The sequence below is a fragment of the Triticum dicoccoides genome, chromosome 2A (assembly GCF_002162155.2).
Source record: "Triticum dicoccoides isolate Atlit2015 ecotype Zavitan chromosome 2A, WEW_v2.0, whole genome shotgun sequence".
NCBI classification, from domain to species: Eukaryota; Viridiplantae; Streptophyta; class Magnoliopsida; order Poales; family Poaceae; genus Triticum; species Triticum dicoccoides.
The window spans coordinates 65,844,812-65,861,566 of NC_041382.1; the positions used below are offsets into that span (position 1 = coordinate 65,844,812).

General features: G+C 47.3%; 1 protein-coding gene across 1 annotated transcript; it reads left to right on the top strand.

Annotated features, from left to right (window-relative positions):
• The first annotated feature begins 8,486 nt into the window (after positions 1-8,486).
• On the top strand, positions 8,487-15,917 carry LOC119357604. The gene is made up of 12 exons (XM_037624497.1): positions 8,487-9,122; positions 11,915-12,100; positions 12,350-12,442; positions 12,574-12,756; positions 12,841-12,934; positions 13,032-13,214; positions 13,333-13,599; positions 13,718-14,238; positions 14,329-14,439; positions 14,544-14,746; positions 14,818-15,342; positions 15,452-15,917. Exons 1-12 carry the CDS (start codon positions 8,487-8,489, stop codon positions 15,558-15,560), a joined length of 3,111 nt encoding a protein of 1,036 aa, XP_037480394.1. The 3' UTR covers positions 15,561-15,917.
• The last annotated feature ends 838 nt before the right edge of the window (positions 15,918-16,755 follow it).

Here is a 16,755-nt window from a genome sequence, read left to right on the forward strand (position 1 = left end):
AGACGTGTCAAGAAACTGCCTCACATTATGTGCGGGGCTAGTTAAAGGCAACGGTTCGAATAATCACCGGGCCAAGGCATGATGTCATGTTGCCGAAACATGTCAGCAAATTAGATTTGTGGAAATATTATTCTCTCTACGGTGGTATGTGGAACTTATTTTGCAGGGTCGGACACTATCCTTGTATTCAAATTTTCCGTTGTGTATTCGGAGGAGGAACCCGCCTTGCAATGCCGAAGACAACACTGCACGCCGGACTCATCGTCATTGAAGCCTGGTTCAGGGGCTACTGAGGGAGTCCTGGATTAGGGGGTCTCCGGACAGCCGGACTATATCCTTTGGCCGGACTGTTGGACTATGAAGATACAAGATTAAAGACTTCGTCTCGTGTCCGGATAGGACTCTACTTGGCGTGGAAGGAAAGCTAGGCAATACGGATATGTATATCTCCTCCTTTGTAACTGACCTTGTGTAACCCTAGCCCCCTCCGGTGTCTATATAAACCGGAGGGTTTTAGTCCGTAGGACAACATACAATCATACCATAGGCTAGCTTCTAGGGTTTAGCCTCTCCGATCTCGTGGTAGATCAACTCTTGTAATACTCATATCATCAAGAATAAATCAAGCAGGACGTAGGGTTTTACCTCCATCAAGAGGGCATGAACCTGGGTAAAACATCGTGTCCCCTGCCTCTTGTTACCATCCGCCTTAGACGCACAGTTCGGGACCCCCTACCCAAGATCCGCCGGTTTTGACACCGACAACTCTACTGTTGCGTTTTTCGAGGAATCCACTCATGCAATCCTATTAACGACAATACGGTTCGTTGTACTTCCTAACATCACACATAATAATTATAGTCTAGTTGTGTATTGTTGCTCAATTTGCTAGTGAAAACGCTTGTACGACCAGTTTTCGTTATTCGTCATGGGTATTCAATCTACATTTAAACCAGTGACGCCATCGAATCAAACAAATTTTCCTTTAATGTCACACTTCCTAATTGTACTCTTTTGTCGCATTTTGTCGGGCAATCCACTCGTGCAATCCTAGTCACGGCGATACAGTTCGTTGTACTTCCTAACGTCATGCACAATAATTATACTCTAGTTGCATTTTGTCGCCCGATCTGGTACTGAAAATGCTTGTACAAACTGGCTTCCGTTATTCATCATGGGCGTTCATTTAAACCAGTGACGCCATCGAATCAAATAGAGTTTCCTATAACGCCACACTTCCTAAGTATACCCTTTTGTCATGTTTCATCAACAAATCCACTCGTGCGATCCAAATAGCGACAATATGGTTCGTTGTACTTTCGTACCGTCACACTATAGTCTAGTTGTGTTCTCATGTCCAACCCGATACTGATAATGCTTGTACCAACCAGCTTCTGGTATTTGCCACGGGTGTCCAATCTACATTGGAACCGGTGGGGCCAACAAATCAAACATAGTTTCCTTTTTTAGATAAAAGGTACTTTCAATTAATGAAGCCATCAACCGGCTAGGATACAAGGTGCAGATTATTACAAAGGCAAGGCATGGGGAAAAATAAAAAAATACATACATAGATTGCACAAGGCCGGATCTAAAAAAGCATATCGAAGAGTGAAATCATCAACACAAGGAGAAACAAGTCCATGCCATCCGAGAGGACACCGCAAAACAGAACAACAGGAACAGAGGAGTCCATGACATACCAACAACCAATGGAGTGGAGGATCGTGCCTGCAGAAAGAAACCATTGGCTCTACCAAGACCCAATCATGCCATTGGCAGAGGGGAGACCACTATCTCCCCTACATCCAACACGAGGATGTCGTTTACCGGCCGGCAAGCACGAACACCGCAGGGTAGTAACCATGAAGGGTAATGAGACACGAATTGCCCCGCCTCTACCACCATCGGGCTATCGAGGATGCACTGCACCGAGCCGCCACAAATCCACACACTACAGCACCCGAACCCCAACCCTACCCCAAGCCGACACCTCCAAGGAGGACCATGACGTCGGTGCGCCACCGCCGGCCGGCCAAAGCCTAGGTTTTCAACTGGGGTCTAACGGAGGGGAGAAGGGGATGAGCAGGAAGCTCAACACAACCTCAGAAGGGGAAAGCAAAGACGAAGCGTCGCCGCCTGCCACTTCTTGAGCTTGAGTTGGTTTTTCCCTTGAAGAGGAAAGGGTGATACAGCAAAGTAGAGATAAGTATTTCCCTCAGTTTGAGAACCAAGGTATCAATCTAGTGGGAGACAACACACAAATCACCAATACCTGCACAAACAATCAAACACTTGCACCCAATGCGATAAAGGGGTTGTCAATCCCTTCACGGTCACTTGCAAAAGTGAGATCTGATAGAGATAGATAAAACTAAATAAATGATAAAGTATATATTTTGGGGTTTTTTGGTTTATAGATCGGGAAGTAAAAGATTGTGAAATAGTAGATCAGAAACTTATATGATGGAAAATAGACCCGGGGCCATAAGTTTCACTAGAGGCTTCTCTCAAGGTAGCAAATAATATGGTGGGTGAACAAATACTGTCGAGCAATTGATAGAAATGTGCAAAGTTATGACGATATCTAAGGCAATGATTATCAAATATAGGCATCATGTCCGTGTCAAGTAGACTGACTCCTGCCTCCATCTACTACTATTACTCCACACATCAACCGACTCCTGCTTGCATCTAGAGTATTAAGTTCATGAAGAACAGGGTAACGCTTTAAGTAAGATGACATGATGTAGAGGAATAAACTCAAGCAATATGATTTAAACCCCATCTTTTTATCCTCGATGGCAACAATACAATACGTGCCTCATTGCCCCTTCTATCACTGGGAGAGGACACCGCAAGATTGAACCCAAAGCTAAGCACTTCTCCCATTGCAAGAAAAACCAATCTAGTTGGCCAAACTAAACCGATAGTTCAAAGAGAATTACAAAGATATCAAATCATGCATATAAGAATTCAAAGAAGATTCAAATAATATCCATAGATAAGCTGATCATAAATCCACAATTCATCGGATCTCGACAAACACACCGCAAGAGAAGATTACATCGGATAGATCTCCAAGAACATCGAGGAGAAAATGGTATCGAGAATCAAAGAGAGAGAAAAGGCCATCTAGCTACTAGCTATGGACCCTTAGGTCTGAGGTAAACTACTCACGCTGCATCGAAAGGGCAATAGAGTTGATGTAGAAGCCCTTCGTGATCGAATCCCCCTCCGACAGGATGCCGGAAAAGGCCCCAAGATGGGATCTCATGGGAACAGAAGGTTGCGGTGGTGGAGAAGTGCTTTTGTCGATGCTTCTGGTGGTTTGGGAATATATGTGAATATATAGGACTAAGAGTTAGGTCAGGGGGTCACGAGGGGCCCACAAGGCAGGGGGCGCGTCCTACCCCCTGGGCGCACCCTCCCCCCTTGTCGCTGCCTCGTGGCTCTTCTGACTTGATCTCCAAGTCTCTCGGGTGTCTTCTGGTCCAAGAAAAATCATCGCAAAGATTTTATTCCGTTTGGTATTCCTTTTCTGCGAAGCCAAAAATAAGGAAAAACAGAAACTGGCACTGGGCTTAGATTAATAGGTTAGTCCCAAAAATAATATAAAATAGCATATTAATGCATATAAAACATGCAAAACAGATAATATAATAGCATGGAACAATCAAAAATTATAGATGCGTTGGAGACGTATCACCACCGTCATCATCGAGGTCGATGCAGAGTCGACCAGGGGATTCCCCTGTTCCAGGGTTCCTCCACCACACCCTCGGAGCTAGATTTGGCAGCCCAAAAGGGACGAATCCAGATCGGTGAGGGAAGAAAGTCGCACAAGGGAAGGAGGTAGGAAACTCGAGCAGCAGAACACCTCTGCCGCGCAACCGCCGCCCACTCGACCGGAGGGACGACCAGCACCTGTAGTGCCACTCACCTGCGAGGTCAACGCCGCTCGCCAGATTTGGGGCGGCCACCCCGGCGCTCAGAGCTCCCTGCAACCAAGCAGGGCAGCAGAGCATCGCCACCACCTTCACTGGAGGTCGCGCGACGACCAGCGACATCCTCAGGTGGCGGCAGGGAGGGAGTTAGAGGAGGGATGGGTGGCTAGGGTTCCGTCTCCCTTGAGTCGCCCTCTCGGGGCGATACAGGAGCCACGAGGGTGGGCAGAGGTTTCTTTCCACGTAGATTCCTTCAATGCCACACTTCCTAATTATACTCTACTATCCCGTTTTCTTGGGCGATCCACTCGTTTAATCCTAGTAACGGTAATACGGTTCATTGTACTTCCTATGTCACACATAATAATTATACTCTAGTTGCCTATTCTCGCTCAATCTGCTAGTGATACCATTTGTATGAACCGACTTTCGTTATTCATCGTGGGCATTCAATCTACATTTAAACCAGTGACGCCGTCGAATCAAACAGACTTTCCTTTAATGTCACACTTCCTAATTATACTCTTTTGTCGCATTTTGCCGAGCAAGCCACTCGTGCAATCCTAGTCACGACAATATGGTTCGTTGTACTTCCTAACATCATGCGCAATAATTATACTCTAGTTGCATTTTTGTCGCCCGATCGACAACTGAAAACGCATGTCCAAACCAGCTTCCATTATTCATCATGGGCATTCAAGCTACATTTAAACTAGTGACACTATCAAATCAAACCAAGTTTCCTATAACGCCACACTTCATAAGTATACCCCTTTGTCGCGTTTCACCGACGAATCCACTCGTGCAACCTTAGTAATGACGACAATACCGTTCGTTTTACTCCCTAATGTCACGTGCAATAATTATATTGTATAGTTGTGTTTTGCTACCCAATCCGCGACCGAAAGTGCTTGTACCAACCAGCTTTTGGTATTCATTATGGGCATTCAAGCTACATTTAAACCAATGACGCTATCAAATCAAACAGAGTTTCCTATAAAACCACACTTCCTAAGTATACTTTTGCCGCGTTTCACCGACGAATCCACTTGTACAACCTTAGTAATGACGACAATACCGTTCGTTTTACTCCCTAATTAATGTCACATGCAATAATTATACTATACAGTTGTGTTTTGCCGCCCAATCCGCGACCAAAAGTGCTCGTACCAATCAGCTTTTGGTATTCATCATGGGCATTCAAGCTACATTTAAACCAATGACGCCATCAAATTAAAAAGAGTTTCTTATGACGCCACACTTCCTAAGTTTAACTTTTTGACGCGTTTAACCGACGAATCCACTCGCGCAACCTTAGTAATGACGACAATACCGTTCGTTGTTATTCCCTAACATGACGTGCAATAATTATACTATATAGTTGTGTTTTGTCGCCCAATCCGTGACTGAAAGCGCTTGTACCAACCAGCTTTTGGTGTTAATCTTGGGCGTTCAAGCTACCTTTAAACAAGTGATGCCATCAAATCAAATAGAGTTTACTATAACGCCACACTTCCTAAGTATACCCTTTTATCGCGTTTCACCGACGAATCCACTCGTGCAATCTTAGTAATGACAATCTTAGTAATGACGACAATACCGTTTGTTGTACTCCCTAACGTCACGTCCAATAATTACAGTCTATAGTTGTGTTTTGCCGCCCAATCCGCGACCGAAAGCGCTTGTACCAACCAGCTTTTGGTATTCATCATTGGCGTCCAAGCTACATTTAAACTAGCGACGCCATCAAATCAAACAGAGTTTCCTATAACGTCACACTTCCTAAGTATACCCTTTTGTCGCGTTTCACCGACGAATACCATTCGTTGTATTCCCTAACGGCACGTGCAATAATTATACTGTATAGTTGTGTTTTACCGCCCAATCTGTGACCGAAAGTGCTTGTACCAACTAGATTTCGGTATTCATCATGGGCGTTCAAGCTACATTTAAACCAGTGACGCCGTCAAGTCAAACAGAGTTTCCGATGACGCCACGCTTCCTAAGTATACCCTTTTGTCGCATTTCACCGTCGAATCCACTCTTGCAACCTTAGTAATGACCACAATACTATCCGTTGTACTGCCTAATGTCACGTGCATTGTGTTTTGCCGTCCAATCCGCGACCAAAAGCACTTGTACCAACCATCTTTTGGTATTCATCGTGGGAGTTCAAGCTACATTTAAACCAGTGACGCCATCAAATCAAACAGAGTTCCCTATAATGCCACACTTCCTAATGTCACGTGCATTGTGTTTTGCCGCCCAATCCGCGACTGAAAGCGCTTGTACCAACCATCTTTTGGTATTCATCATGGGTGTTCAAGCTACATTTAAACCAGTGACGCCATCAAATCAAACAGAGTTTTCTATAATGCCACATTTCCTAAGTATACCCTTTTGTCGCGTTTCACTGACGAATCCACTTGTGCAACCTTAGTAATGACGACAATAATGTTCGTTGTACTCCCTAACATCACGTAAAATAATTATACTATATAGTTGTGTTTTGCCGCCCAATCCACAGGCTTTTGGTATTCATCATGGGCGTTCAAGCTACATTTAAACCAGTGACACCATCAAATCAAACAAAGTTTCTTATAACGCCACACTTCATAAGTATACCCTTTTGTCGTGTTTCACCGACGAATCCACTTGTGCAACCTTAGTAATAACGACAATACCGTTCGTTGTATTCCCTAACGTCACGTGCAATAATTATATTGTATATTTGTGTTTTACCGCCCAATCCGTAACCGAAAGCGCTTGTACCAAGCAAATTTTGGTATCCATCGTGGGCGTTCAAGCTACATTTAAACCAGTGACGCCGTCAAATGAAACAGAGTTTCCTATGACGCCACGCTTCCTAAGTATATCTTTTTGTCGCGTTTCGTCGACGAATCCACTCGTGCAACCTTAGTAATGACGACAATACCGTTCGTTGTACTCCCTAACGTCACGCGCAATAATTATATTGTATAGTTGTGTTTTGCCGCCCAATCCGCGACTGAAAGCGCTTGCACCAACCAGCTTTTGGTATTTGTCGTCGGCGTTAAATCTACAATTAAACGAATGAGGCCATCGAATCAGATAGGTAACGCCACACGTCCTAATTATATACTTTTATTTCCCGAGCAATCCACTCGTGCAAACCTAGTAACGACAATACCGTACGTTCTATTTTCGTACGTCACGCGCAATAATTATATTCTAGTTGCATTTTGCCGCCCATTCCGTTACCAAAAACGCTCTAACGATAATAGAATCTACTGCATTCCCCCCTAATGTCATGCTTAACGAATTTAGTTCCCGCCACCTTTTGTTTTGCATGGTATTTAGGGTTTATGGTTTTTTTTTTCTTTTGCACAGTGTTTAGTGGGGTTTTTAGGGCCTTTTTTGCACACTTGGTTTCTTGGCCCCAAGAAAGAAATCACCATTCCAGCCCTTTGGCCCAATAAGAACCAACGGTCAGAACCTCTCCCCCACCAACCGCCACCTACACAAAATAAGATCCATGCATATAGATTACACGGTGCCAAAATACTCCACTGTCAATGACTAACCATCATTAACTACGCGATATATTGTGGGGATACGAGTAACACACTACCCCCGTAGCACATTTGGGTAGGTGGCAAAATACAAAGAAGATCCATGCGCATAGTGTGCATGCTGACAAAATGCTTTGACTGCCAATGACTGGCCATCATTAACCGCGAAATATTTCTTAGGATTTTCAGCAACACTGCGAGCGCATCCTCATATATCTCCCCGCGCCATCCAATTAATCCTGCTCTCTATAGATGGAATCCACTCCCCGGATATGCACCACCAAGGCGCGGCATTAATCGCAGAGATATCAGCAGCCCCTCCTTGTTTTGGCACTGGCCGTATCCCGGGCACCTGATTAATGCCGCATAAAACCCATGAAATAAATGGGCATCAGCAGATAACTCACATCTCTCACATCAGGGGCTGCGCTCCGGCCCTCGGCCACGCTATATAAACCGGTCCTCGGCAGCGCTCAGGACACATCCAACTCACACTCGCAGTGCACAGAGAGTCAGATCCAGAGCGGCACTAGCACCAGTACCAGTGTGCCAGTGCTTCTCTTCTTCTCCTGTCTCTGCCACCCAGCCATCACCCAGCTCCGTTCCCCTCTCGGCCACCGCCCGAATCCTCCTCCTCGTACCGCACACTACACAGAGAGAGTAGACCCATACCCCCCACCCACCCAACTCCAGCCCCACCATCGCCAGGTTTTTGGTAGGGACAAGGGAAGTACGAGCCAGATCCGGCGGCCCCCATCGGGACTGAGACCGATCGAGGGGTCACGTCCGTCCGTCGGCGTCAGAGGGAAAGGTTGGAAAGGGGAAAGTGATTGGATTACGTGGAGGAAATTGAATTTTTTGTGGGGGGGTATGGAATTTTTGTGCCTTGTGCTGATGCTGACCCCCTCGATTCCGCAGGGCTTTCTATACCGGGTGCGTACCGCGGATTTGCCCCCGCGCGCGGCCGCGGCGGCGTGCCCCTGCTCCAATGGCGTCCTCCTACCCCGCCAGGCCCAACCACCGGGGCAGCGGCGTGCACAACTACGGGGGAGGCGGCCGCGGGCACAACGGCGGGCACGGCCACGGCCACCAGTACAACGGCAACGGCGGCGGGCGCGGGGGCCGGGGCGGCCACCACCACCGCTGGAACGACTACGGACGGGGCGGCCACCACGGGTACGGCTACGGAGGCGGCCACCACCAGCACCAGGGGTACGGCTACGGCGGCGGCCAGCACCAGGGGTACGGCTACGGAGGCGGCCACAACGGGTACGGGTACGGCTACGGGGGCGGCGGCGACGGGATGTTCCACCACAACTACGGCGTCCAGCCCTACGGCGTGGGCCTGAGCCACCCGCTGCCGGTGCCGCCCGCGAGCCACCCCCACGCGCAAGGCCCCGGCTGGGTCCCGGTCCCGGTCCCGGAGGAGCAGCCACGGCCGCGCCGGATAATGCTGATGGCGCCGCGGCGGCGGCCCCCGGTCATCCCGCCGCCGCTGCGGGCCGCGGAGGCGGCCGCGCGCGAGGTGGTGCTGCGGCTGCACCCGACGGAGGAGGCGGAGCGGCGCCGGCACAAGGTCATCGACTACGCCAAGAACCTCATCGGCACCACCTTCGGGTGCGAGGTACCTGCTCCCCCCTCCCCCCACCCCTGCTCCCCCACGCGAAACCCTCGCGCGTTTGTCCCGCTGCGTGCCCGTCCAGCGTGTTCGCTTCGTCGTCGCCCGGGCTTCCGTAGCCCCGTCCCGCACACAATTATAACCAACCCAAAAGGTCTTTCCGTTTCGTCCGGCCCCGAATCCTCCTCGTGGTGCCGCGTCTCGGCCTCGGGTTTCGTGCCGTAGTGTAGTACTTCCACCGTCGCTTTCACCTGGAGCATGAGGGGTCCGGCCGCCGCCGCCGCCCGCCCTCGTAGGTGCTTGGGGAATTTTTGGTTAGGATAGGATATTGCTCGTCTTTGTTAATTAGTTAATTGTCATCTGCTAATAATTAATTAATCATCACCCTATGATTATCCTGATATTTGTTTATTTATACACCTAGAACTAGAACTAGTAGTGCAGAAGTATTTGGATCTTATAGGATAATAATGTTGTTCGAACCTAAAGTTTACCTATACCGGGATTAAGCATAAAGTCATAATAATTTTTTATCCTATTAAAAGAAAGGGGCCATAAAATACTGATTTAAGAGTCATTCACTATTACACTACAAAACAAATCTAGTTAACGGTTCCAACTTGTTCTGAATTTTGCAGCATGTGATAAATCCATTTTTCACTTTTTCATCTTAATAGAAGCAAACGAAAACTTTAATGTGTTAGTAACATATGCTTTAAGGTAGGTCTATCAATGAGAATAATTGAAACTGAATTTAAAAAGCAGGACGTTTTTTTAAGGATTGGAAAAATGATAAGTACAATCATACTCAAAATAAAAGAAAGGGGCTTTTGTAAAAAAATGGGAATGAATACTACAAATCGCTGTTATAATGGATAAAAAACAGAAACATTTTTTAAGAATAAGATTGGAAAAAAAATAAGTAGAATCACGTTCGAAATAAAATAAAGGGGCTTTTTCTGTAAGAAAACATGGGTTAATACTTCAAGTGCTGTTCTAATGGATAAAAAAAGCAGGAACATATATTTTTAAAAATATTGCAAAAAAGTAAGTAGAATTATATTCAAAACGGGACTTTTCTTAAGAAAACATGGATGGATACTTAAATCGCTGTTTAATGGATAAAAAATGTAGGAAGGTAAATGCTCTTGTCGTCTAGGTTAGGATATCATGACACGATCCATCCGTTAATTAGTTAATTATTAACCCATGCTTATCCTGGTCTTTTTTTTATTTCCGCCTACTACAGCATTGCTTTATTTTTAATATTTGATGAAGTGGTTAGTCCAATAGTAATAGTTCATGGACACGTACAGACATTGTCCGTGGTGTCTCATATGATCACGGCCAGGTTTCACGTACAAGTCTAGATTGTGCTTGGGCCCTCATAAGTCCACGGACACGTCCACATAGAGTTCGGACATGTCCGCTCCGAACCACCATTTGTGTGGATACATAACCACACCCAAAAAGTGTCCTCCCCATTTCAAACATGTCAACGAGTTGGGCCAGGCATAAAACCCAAACCCAAAGCCCAAACCCAAAAAACCCAAGCACTACATCAAATAGCAATATAACAAACCCAAATATATTCAGTTGAGCTCCTAGTCATAGTACCCAAACTGCTCAAGGCCCAAGCTAGGTAAACCTAATCCCTGCCCGGCTGCCCCACCTATCCCAATGATGCGGCTAAGGCGGCCGCCACAACCACAACCGCACGCACCACAGAAATTCGGGTCCCTAGTACCCATCCCAACTGAAAGAAAGGCGCAGTTCCTTCAACCCCCAAGGCCCAAGCTAGGTAAACCTAATCCCTGCCCGGCTGCCCCAACCCTAACCCCATCCTCAACCCTAATCCCCAATTTCCCACAACAAGAACACACAGTAGCACATGCACACTCGGGTGTCCCATATGTCCATAGACATGTTCGGACATTCTCCGGACATGACTGATTTGAACCCAATTTGTCCGGGCACACAACCAGACCCTCAAAAATGTCTTCCCCATTTTCAGGCATTTCAACAAGTATGGTGTGTGCGACACCACCGAAGCATGCACAACACCGACGTCACGGCAAGACCACACTGCAACACATGCACATCCAGGTGCCACGACGATCGCATGTACCGGGTCAGCCCTGGTAGCCGAAACAGCTTGAGCTCAGGCTGGCGGCAACCTCGCGTGGACACACACGAGCACGAGCAAGCACAAAATGTACCCGAGCGGGTGTCCCATATGTGCGCGGACAGTGTCCGAGCCCCCCACATGTCCACACACACACACCTTCGGACAGTTCCTATTTCCGTCAAAAAAAGAAAGCTTCAGTACTCATCATTTTTACCGGCGCAAGTACCCCACTAGTACTGATTACGACGTTGATGTGTAAGAAACACTCAGAAAAGGGTCCAGCCTTTCTGCTTCGCTGCCGTCACTGTCCGCCGTCGCATGACTCCCCACGTACAGCTGCACACGCACGCATTATATTCCCTGCATGCTGCGTCTACGGCGCTTGTCCGTCTACAAGATTTCCATGCCGTTGCACTCAAATGTGCTTCGTACACTTTTATGGGAGGACTTGGGCGCACCTGTATTTAACACAAAAATGTGAGTACCACTATTATGCGCGTCTAGTGTAGAGTTGATTGGGTTTGGCAGGCAATCCGTAGTCTTGTTAAAAATTGCAACGATACTCGTGCCGCTTAATTTCTACGCACAATTTTACGATACACACTACTAGAATGTGCTGACACATTTTTTTGTGATAAGTGTTTAACTCATTTTTCTTCTAACAATGCAGGTGTTTCCGTTCGGGTCGGTGCCGCTCAAGACGTACCTCCCCGATGGTGATGTCGACATCACCATAATCACGAACACCAACTTGGACGACAGCTTCGTCCAGGACGTCTGTTGTTTGCTCGCAGCCGAACAGAGCAGCGACGACGCCGAGTTTGCGCTGAGGGACATTCAGGTCATTAACGCCAAGGTGAGTTCTCCATTTGAAATTCCAAATCAAATTATCGGTGTATTTGTCAATTTGTGGGAAGTACTACACTTTCTGAGGTGTTGTGGGAAAGACACTTTTTGAGCGGTTGTGGGAAAGATACCTTTTTGAGGGGTTGTGGGAAAGACACTTTTTAAACTGTATGCTCTTTACTATGTCCTTATATAGTTATATTTTCTACTGATATTCAATAAATTCTCTAAGCTTATGTCATTGTTTTTGTGTACCCAGGTCAAGATAATCAAATGTGTTATCGACAACCTTGTGATGGACATCTCCTTCAACCAAGTCGGCGGTGTGTCCACCCTCTGTTTCCTTGAGCTGGTACGTGGACGCGATCTGAACTATTCGATTCATTTTGGAAAAAAATTCATCCCAAATACATACCCGAAAACTTGTATAAATAACACGAGTAACTTAGATACCCCTAACCTGAATGTGCGTTATTGTTTCAGGTCAACAAAGAGGTCGGGAAGGATCATCTGTTCAAGCGGAGCATCATCCTGATCAAGGCATGGTGTTACCACGAGGGTAACATACATGGATCCAACCATTGGTTGATGTCTACGTACGCATTGGAGGTGTTGATTCTGTACATCTTCAACCTTTTCCACAGCTCGATACATGGCCCTTTGCAGGTAATTCCTCGGAAAACAATCCAAGTAACTTCACAATATGTGCAAATTGAAGTGTTTTTTGACTGTATCTTCTTTGTTTAACAGGCCCTGTACAAGTTTCTGCTGTACTACAGCAAGTTTGATTGGGACAACCAGTGCCTTACTTTAGCTGGCCCTGTCCCCCTGCGCAACGACACCGGTGAGTCATGCTAGTCTATCATTTTGCTTTGTTATGTTATGTGAATCACCTGGCATCTAATCACTTATGTAATTAATAAAATCTCTGTGACTTGCAGCTGGGCCTAGTGCCTCAAATGAGGAATTACTGCTGAGCCAGGAGCCCCTCAAGCGCTCACTGCGTAAGCTTTTTGAGCTTCCACCAGGTTCTGATAGGCGTGATCCAGACTTGCGTCTGAAGTACCTGAACATTGTTGACCCCTTGAAGGGGGATAACAACCTCGGCACGAGTATCAGCGAAGGTAAGAATAACCAAGATGATCCATCATTTTGTTTTCTATCTTGATTGTGGGGTACACACTTTCCTTTCTGTTAGTTGGATGATTTGGTTGAACTTAACATATACATAATTTTATGCAGCAAACTCTCGTGTCATACGGGATGCCTTTGCAGCTGGCGCAGAGAAGCTCGGAAATATTCTCAAGCTGCCTTGCGAACGTATCGCAGAAGAAGTCTATGTGTTTTTTACACATACGCTGCGGAAACATGGACGGGGCGAAAGGCAGGACCTTGGAGAAAGTGGGTCCCAATCCATGCCTGAGCCTGGAAATGCACGTGGCGAAGATGTGTCCGGCCTGGGAATTTCTTGCATGGGTGAAGATGAAAAGAGAACTCATCGGATCTCAGGTACATTATTTTCCAAATCATGCTAAAGATCATATTTGGCATAAAATTTGGGTATTTTGACATGATTACTATTGCAAGATGGTACCGGAGCCATTAATTCACCATTTCTTTGTTGTAGGTTCAACCAACTTCAGGAGCCACTCCGATCTATCCTCTTCCTCGGAGAATGGTCACGAGGTTCCTGGTTCTAACCGGAACGGTGTCCATCAAGAGAAGGGGCAACTTCCTCCTTTCACGCCGGTGAACCTACTGGACCTCTCAGGGCATGTGAATTTACACATGAGATGCATACGAAGTGTCCAGTACAACTTGGAGGCCATGCATGACAAGCTCCTCAAGTCGGTTATAGAGGCGTCTTCGGCAGGTGTGCTAGATGAGGATCGGTTTGTAGTTCCACCTCTGCGCCCTGATTCGAGGCCGTCTCCATGCCCGCGGCCGCCTCCTTCTCTCGGCGCGGGAGTTGTTCCTCGGCAACCGATCACTGAGCGCCAAGTTGAACCGGAATATCTACCGCCGCCTCCTTGTACCCACATTCCACCCAACGGATTCTCGGCCTATCCCCCTTTTGCTGGTCCTTGGTTTCCAAACACCGAGGACATGTCCCAGGCTTATGGAGCTGGCACTTACGTGCATAACATGGTAAGAAACCTTGGCGCATGGTCCTTTTTGTTCATTTTCTGTTCAAGTTTCCAATAGATTGACTGGATGTCTTTTTCTCCTTATGTGCAGAACTACTCGATGCCTTTCGGAATAGATGCTTTCTCCAGCGGGATGGCGTTCTATCCAGCTATGTGGGATTTCCCTCAATCGCGTGGAACCGGCACATACATCCCCAGAACAGTAAGAAACCTTGAAAAATGTTTTTCCCACTTTTCAGTTTAGCTCTGTTTGCATTAGGCTAATTCAATTTCCGATTGCTTGCCATTTACACTTTACTCTTGTAGGGTTGGAACGCCAACAGGGACAAGTCGTGGAACGATAGGGGAAGGATCCAAAGGCCGCGGCAATCAGACCGGGGTTACGGAGACGGGAGGCCGGATGTTGCCTCAAGCAATGGGCATGTTGCGGGCGCAAGCGCAACAGGACTGACATCGACGACGCGAGGCAATCCACACCAGGGTGCCTCTTCAAGCAACAATGAGCAGAGGTATGCAACATTGCTCAAACTTGATACCATCGAACAACATGTTTGTTTGGTACTGACGAAGTTGTTGCCAGGTCTGAGAATGGGTGGGTGGTGCCGCGGATGCCGCCGAGGATCACGGTTCCTCGTCAGGGCAGCGGCAGCCAGCCCTCTTCACCTGCCGTGGTGATCACACCCGTCGTCCCGGCGGAGCAGCATGAGAACCTGGAGTTCGGAACCATGGGGCCTTTCTCCGTGGCTCGTCAAAACTCTGTGTTCGACGAACAGTTCCCTGCTCTCCATGAAACAACAAGGCAGGGACAACAAGGCCCGCAGAGGAGCAGCCCCAGGCCAGGCGCGGGTGCAACCCCCAGGAGCTGGCCTGCAGAAGCCTCTGGGTCAGCAGCAGTGCAGAGCCCTAGGCCCGGTGCGACTATGAGCCAAAGCTGGCCCAACCTGCCGGTACATAGCCCCAGGCCTGTTGTGCGTACGATCCAGAGCTGGCCCCACATGCCATCCCCCAGGCCTGGTGTGGGTGCGACCCAGAACGGGCCCGTAGGATCCCCCGCTGCCTCCACATCGCAGAGCCCTCGGCCCGGTACCAGTGCGGCCGAAAACAGGTACAGTAATGTTCCTAGCTCATGCACTTGAGTCTCATGTTCATTCTTGCACTATGAAACCAAACTATCATCTTCTAACTAACACTGCTTCCTGATGGAACTTGTGCAGGGCTGCCGGGCCTTACCAGCTGCAAGACGACGCTGACTTCCCTCCCCTAGAGACCGAGAACCCGTACGACGCTGACTTCCCTCCTCTCCAAGCTGCGGCCCGCCGCTGACATGGTAGAGTTGAGATGACATACAACTAATCGTGACGGTGCAAGGGGAGAGCTTAACTTCATGACTTGGTTGAGGGGATGGTGGTGTGCTCGAGGAGATGGAGCAGGATTTTCGTCCGGCGGCATAAACAAACAATCTGGATTCCTGGTGATAGCATGTTTATCTGTGTGTTGTAAAAACTCTAATAATTCCGGTACTTTTTATCGCTGTTGTTAATTATCTGTAGTGTAGAAGAGGGCGGCCTCTAGTGCAGTGCAATGCGAGCGCTGGCTGCACCCTCCGTAGCTTTATATATATGTATAACCCAAAAAAATTAGCAAAAATAGAAAATGACAAAAAAATGTAGCCTTTGTGGATCAGACATTTAGCATTTATAAAAAAAAGTAGTTAGAAAACAATGCCTCTCTTTGTTCCCGTGTGGAATGCTGATGTGTTCTTCTCCATGATCATCATGGTTTATATGCTGCGTTGCTGCTCCTATGCATTGTGGTTGCAACAATATTAGCCTTATTTATGGAACTGCAGGGGCTGAGTCCTGCTCCTATGGTGGTCGGCGACTAAGAGACGCGGGCCGCGGCTGCTTCTGCCTCGAACCAACGCAACTCAAACCCCTGCTAGCATTGAAAGGGGTGGAGGATGACATTGAAAAGATGTCAAGTGCTGGCAGGGTAAGTTCATTACCATGGCTGGTAGATTAGCTTTGCTCAATGCCACTCTTGGCAATAAGCCTATGCATATGACGTCCTTCTATGGCTTGCCTAGGGGGAATGAGAAAAGGATTGGTTTTTTTAGGGAAAGGCTTTTGTGGCAGGAACACTTGGGTAACAGAAAATAAAATAGCACTTGGTTAACTGGGAGTCTGGGACACAATTTGCCTACCTAAGATTTAGGGGGTCTTGGGGTGCTGAATTCAATTTGAGTTCAATTATGTATTTTTCTCAAACATTGAATTATGTATTTTTCAATTTGAGTTCAACTATGTATTTTTCTCAAACATTGAATTACCTAAGATTTAGGGGGTCTTGGGGTGCTGAGTCCACTTGGTTTTGCTATTTTTCTCTCGACTGAAATCAATTTGAGTTCAGTCGAATTTGTGGCTGTTGGATCACGCGATGTGATTTGTAGGAGAAGTGATCGTTCAGTCGTTGTGGGGCCCGCGCTTTCCCTTAAATTCTGAAGTGACAGTTGCAGCAG

Excerpts from the sequence above, each read along its gene's own strand:
- LOC119357604 (XM_037624497.1), top strand. The coding sequence starts at position 8,487 with ATGGCGTCCTCCTACCCCGCCAGGCCCAACCACCGGGGCAGCGGCGTG. Across the intron at positions 12,757-12,840 it reads CGATACATGGCCCTTTGCAG|GCCCTGTACAAGTTTCTGCT; the intron begins GTAATTCCTCGG and ends TTTGTTTAACAG. Across the intron at positions 13,600-13,717 it reads GAGAACTCATCGGATCTCAG|GTTCAACCAACTTCAGGAGC; the intron begins GTACATTATTTT and ends TCTTTGTTGTAG.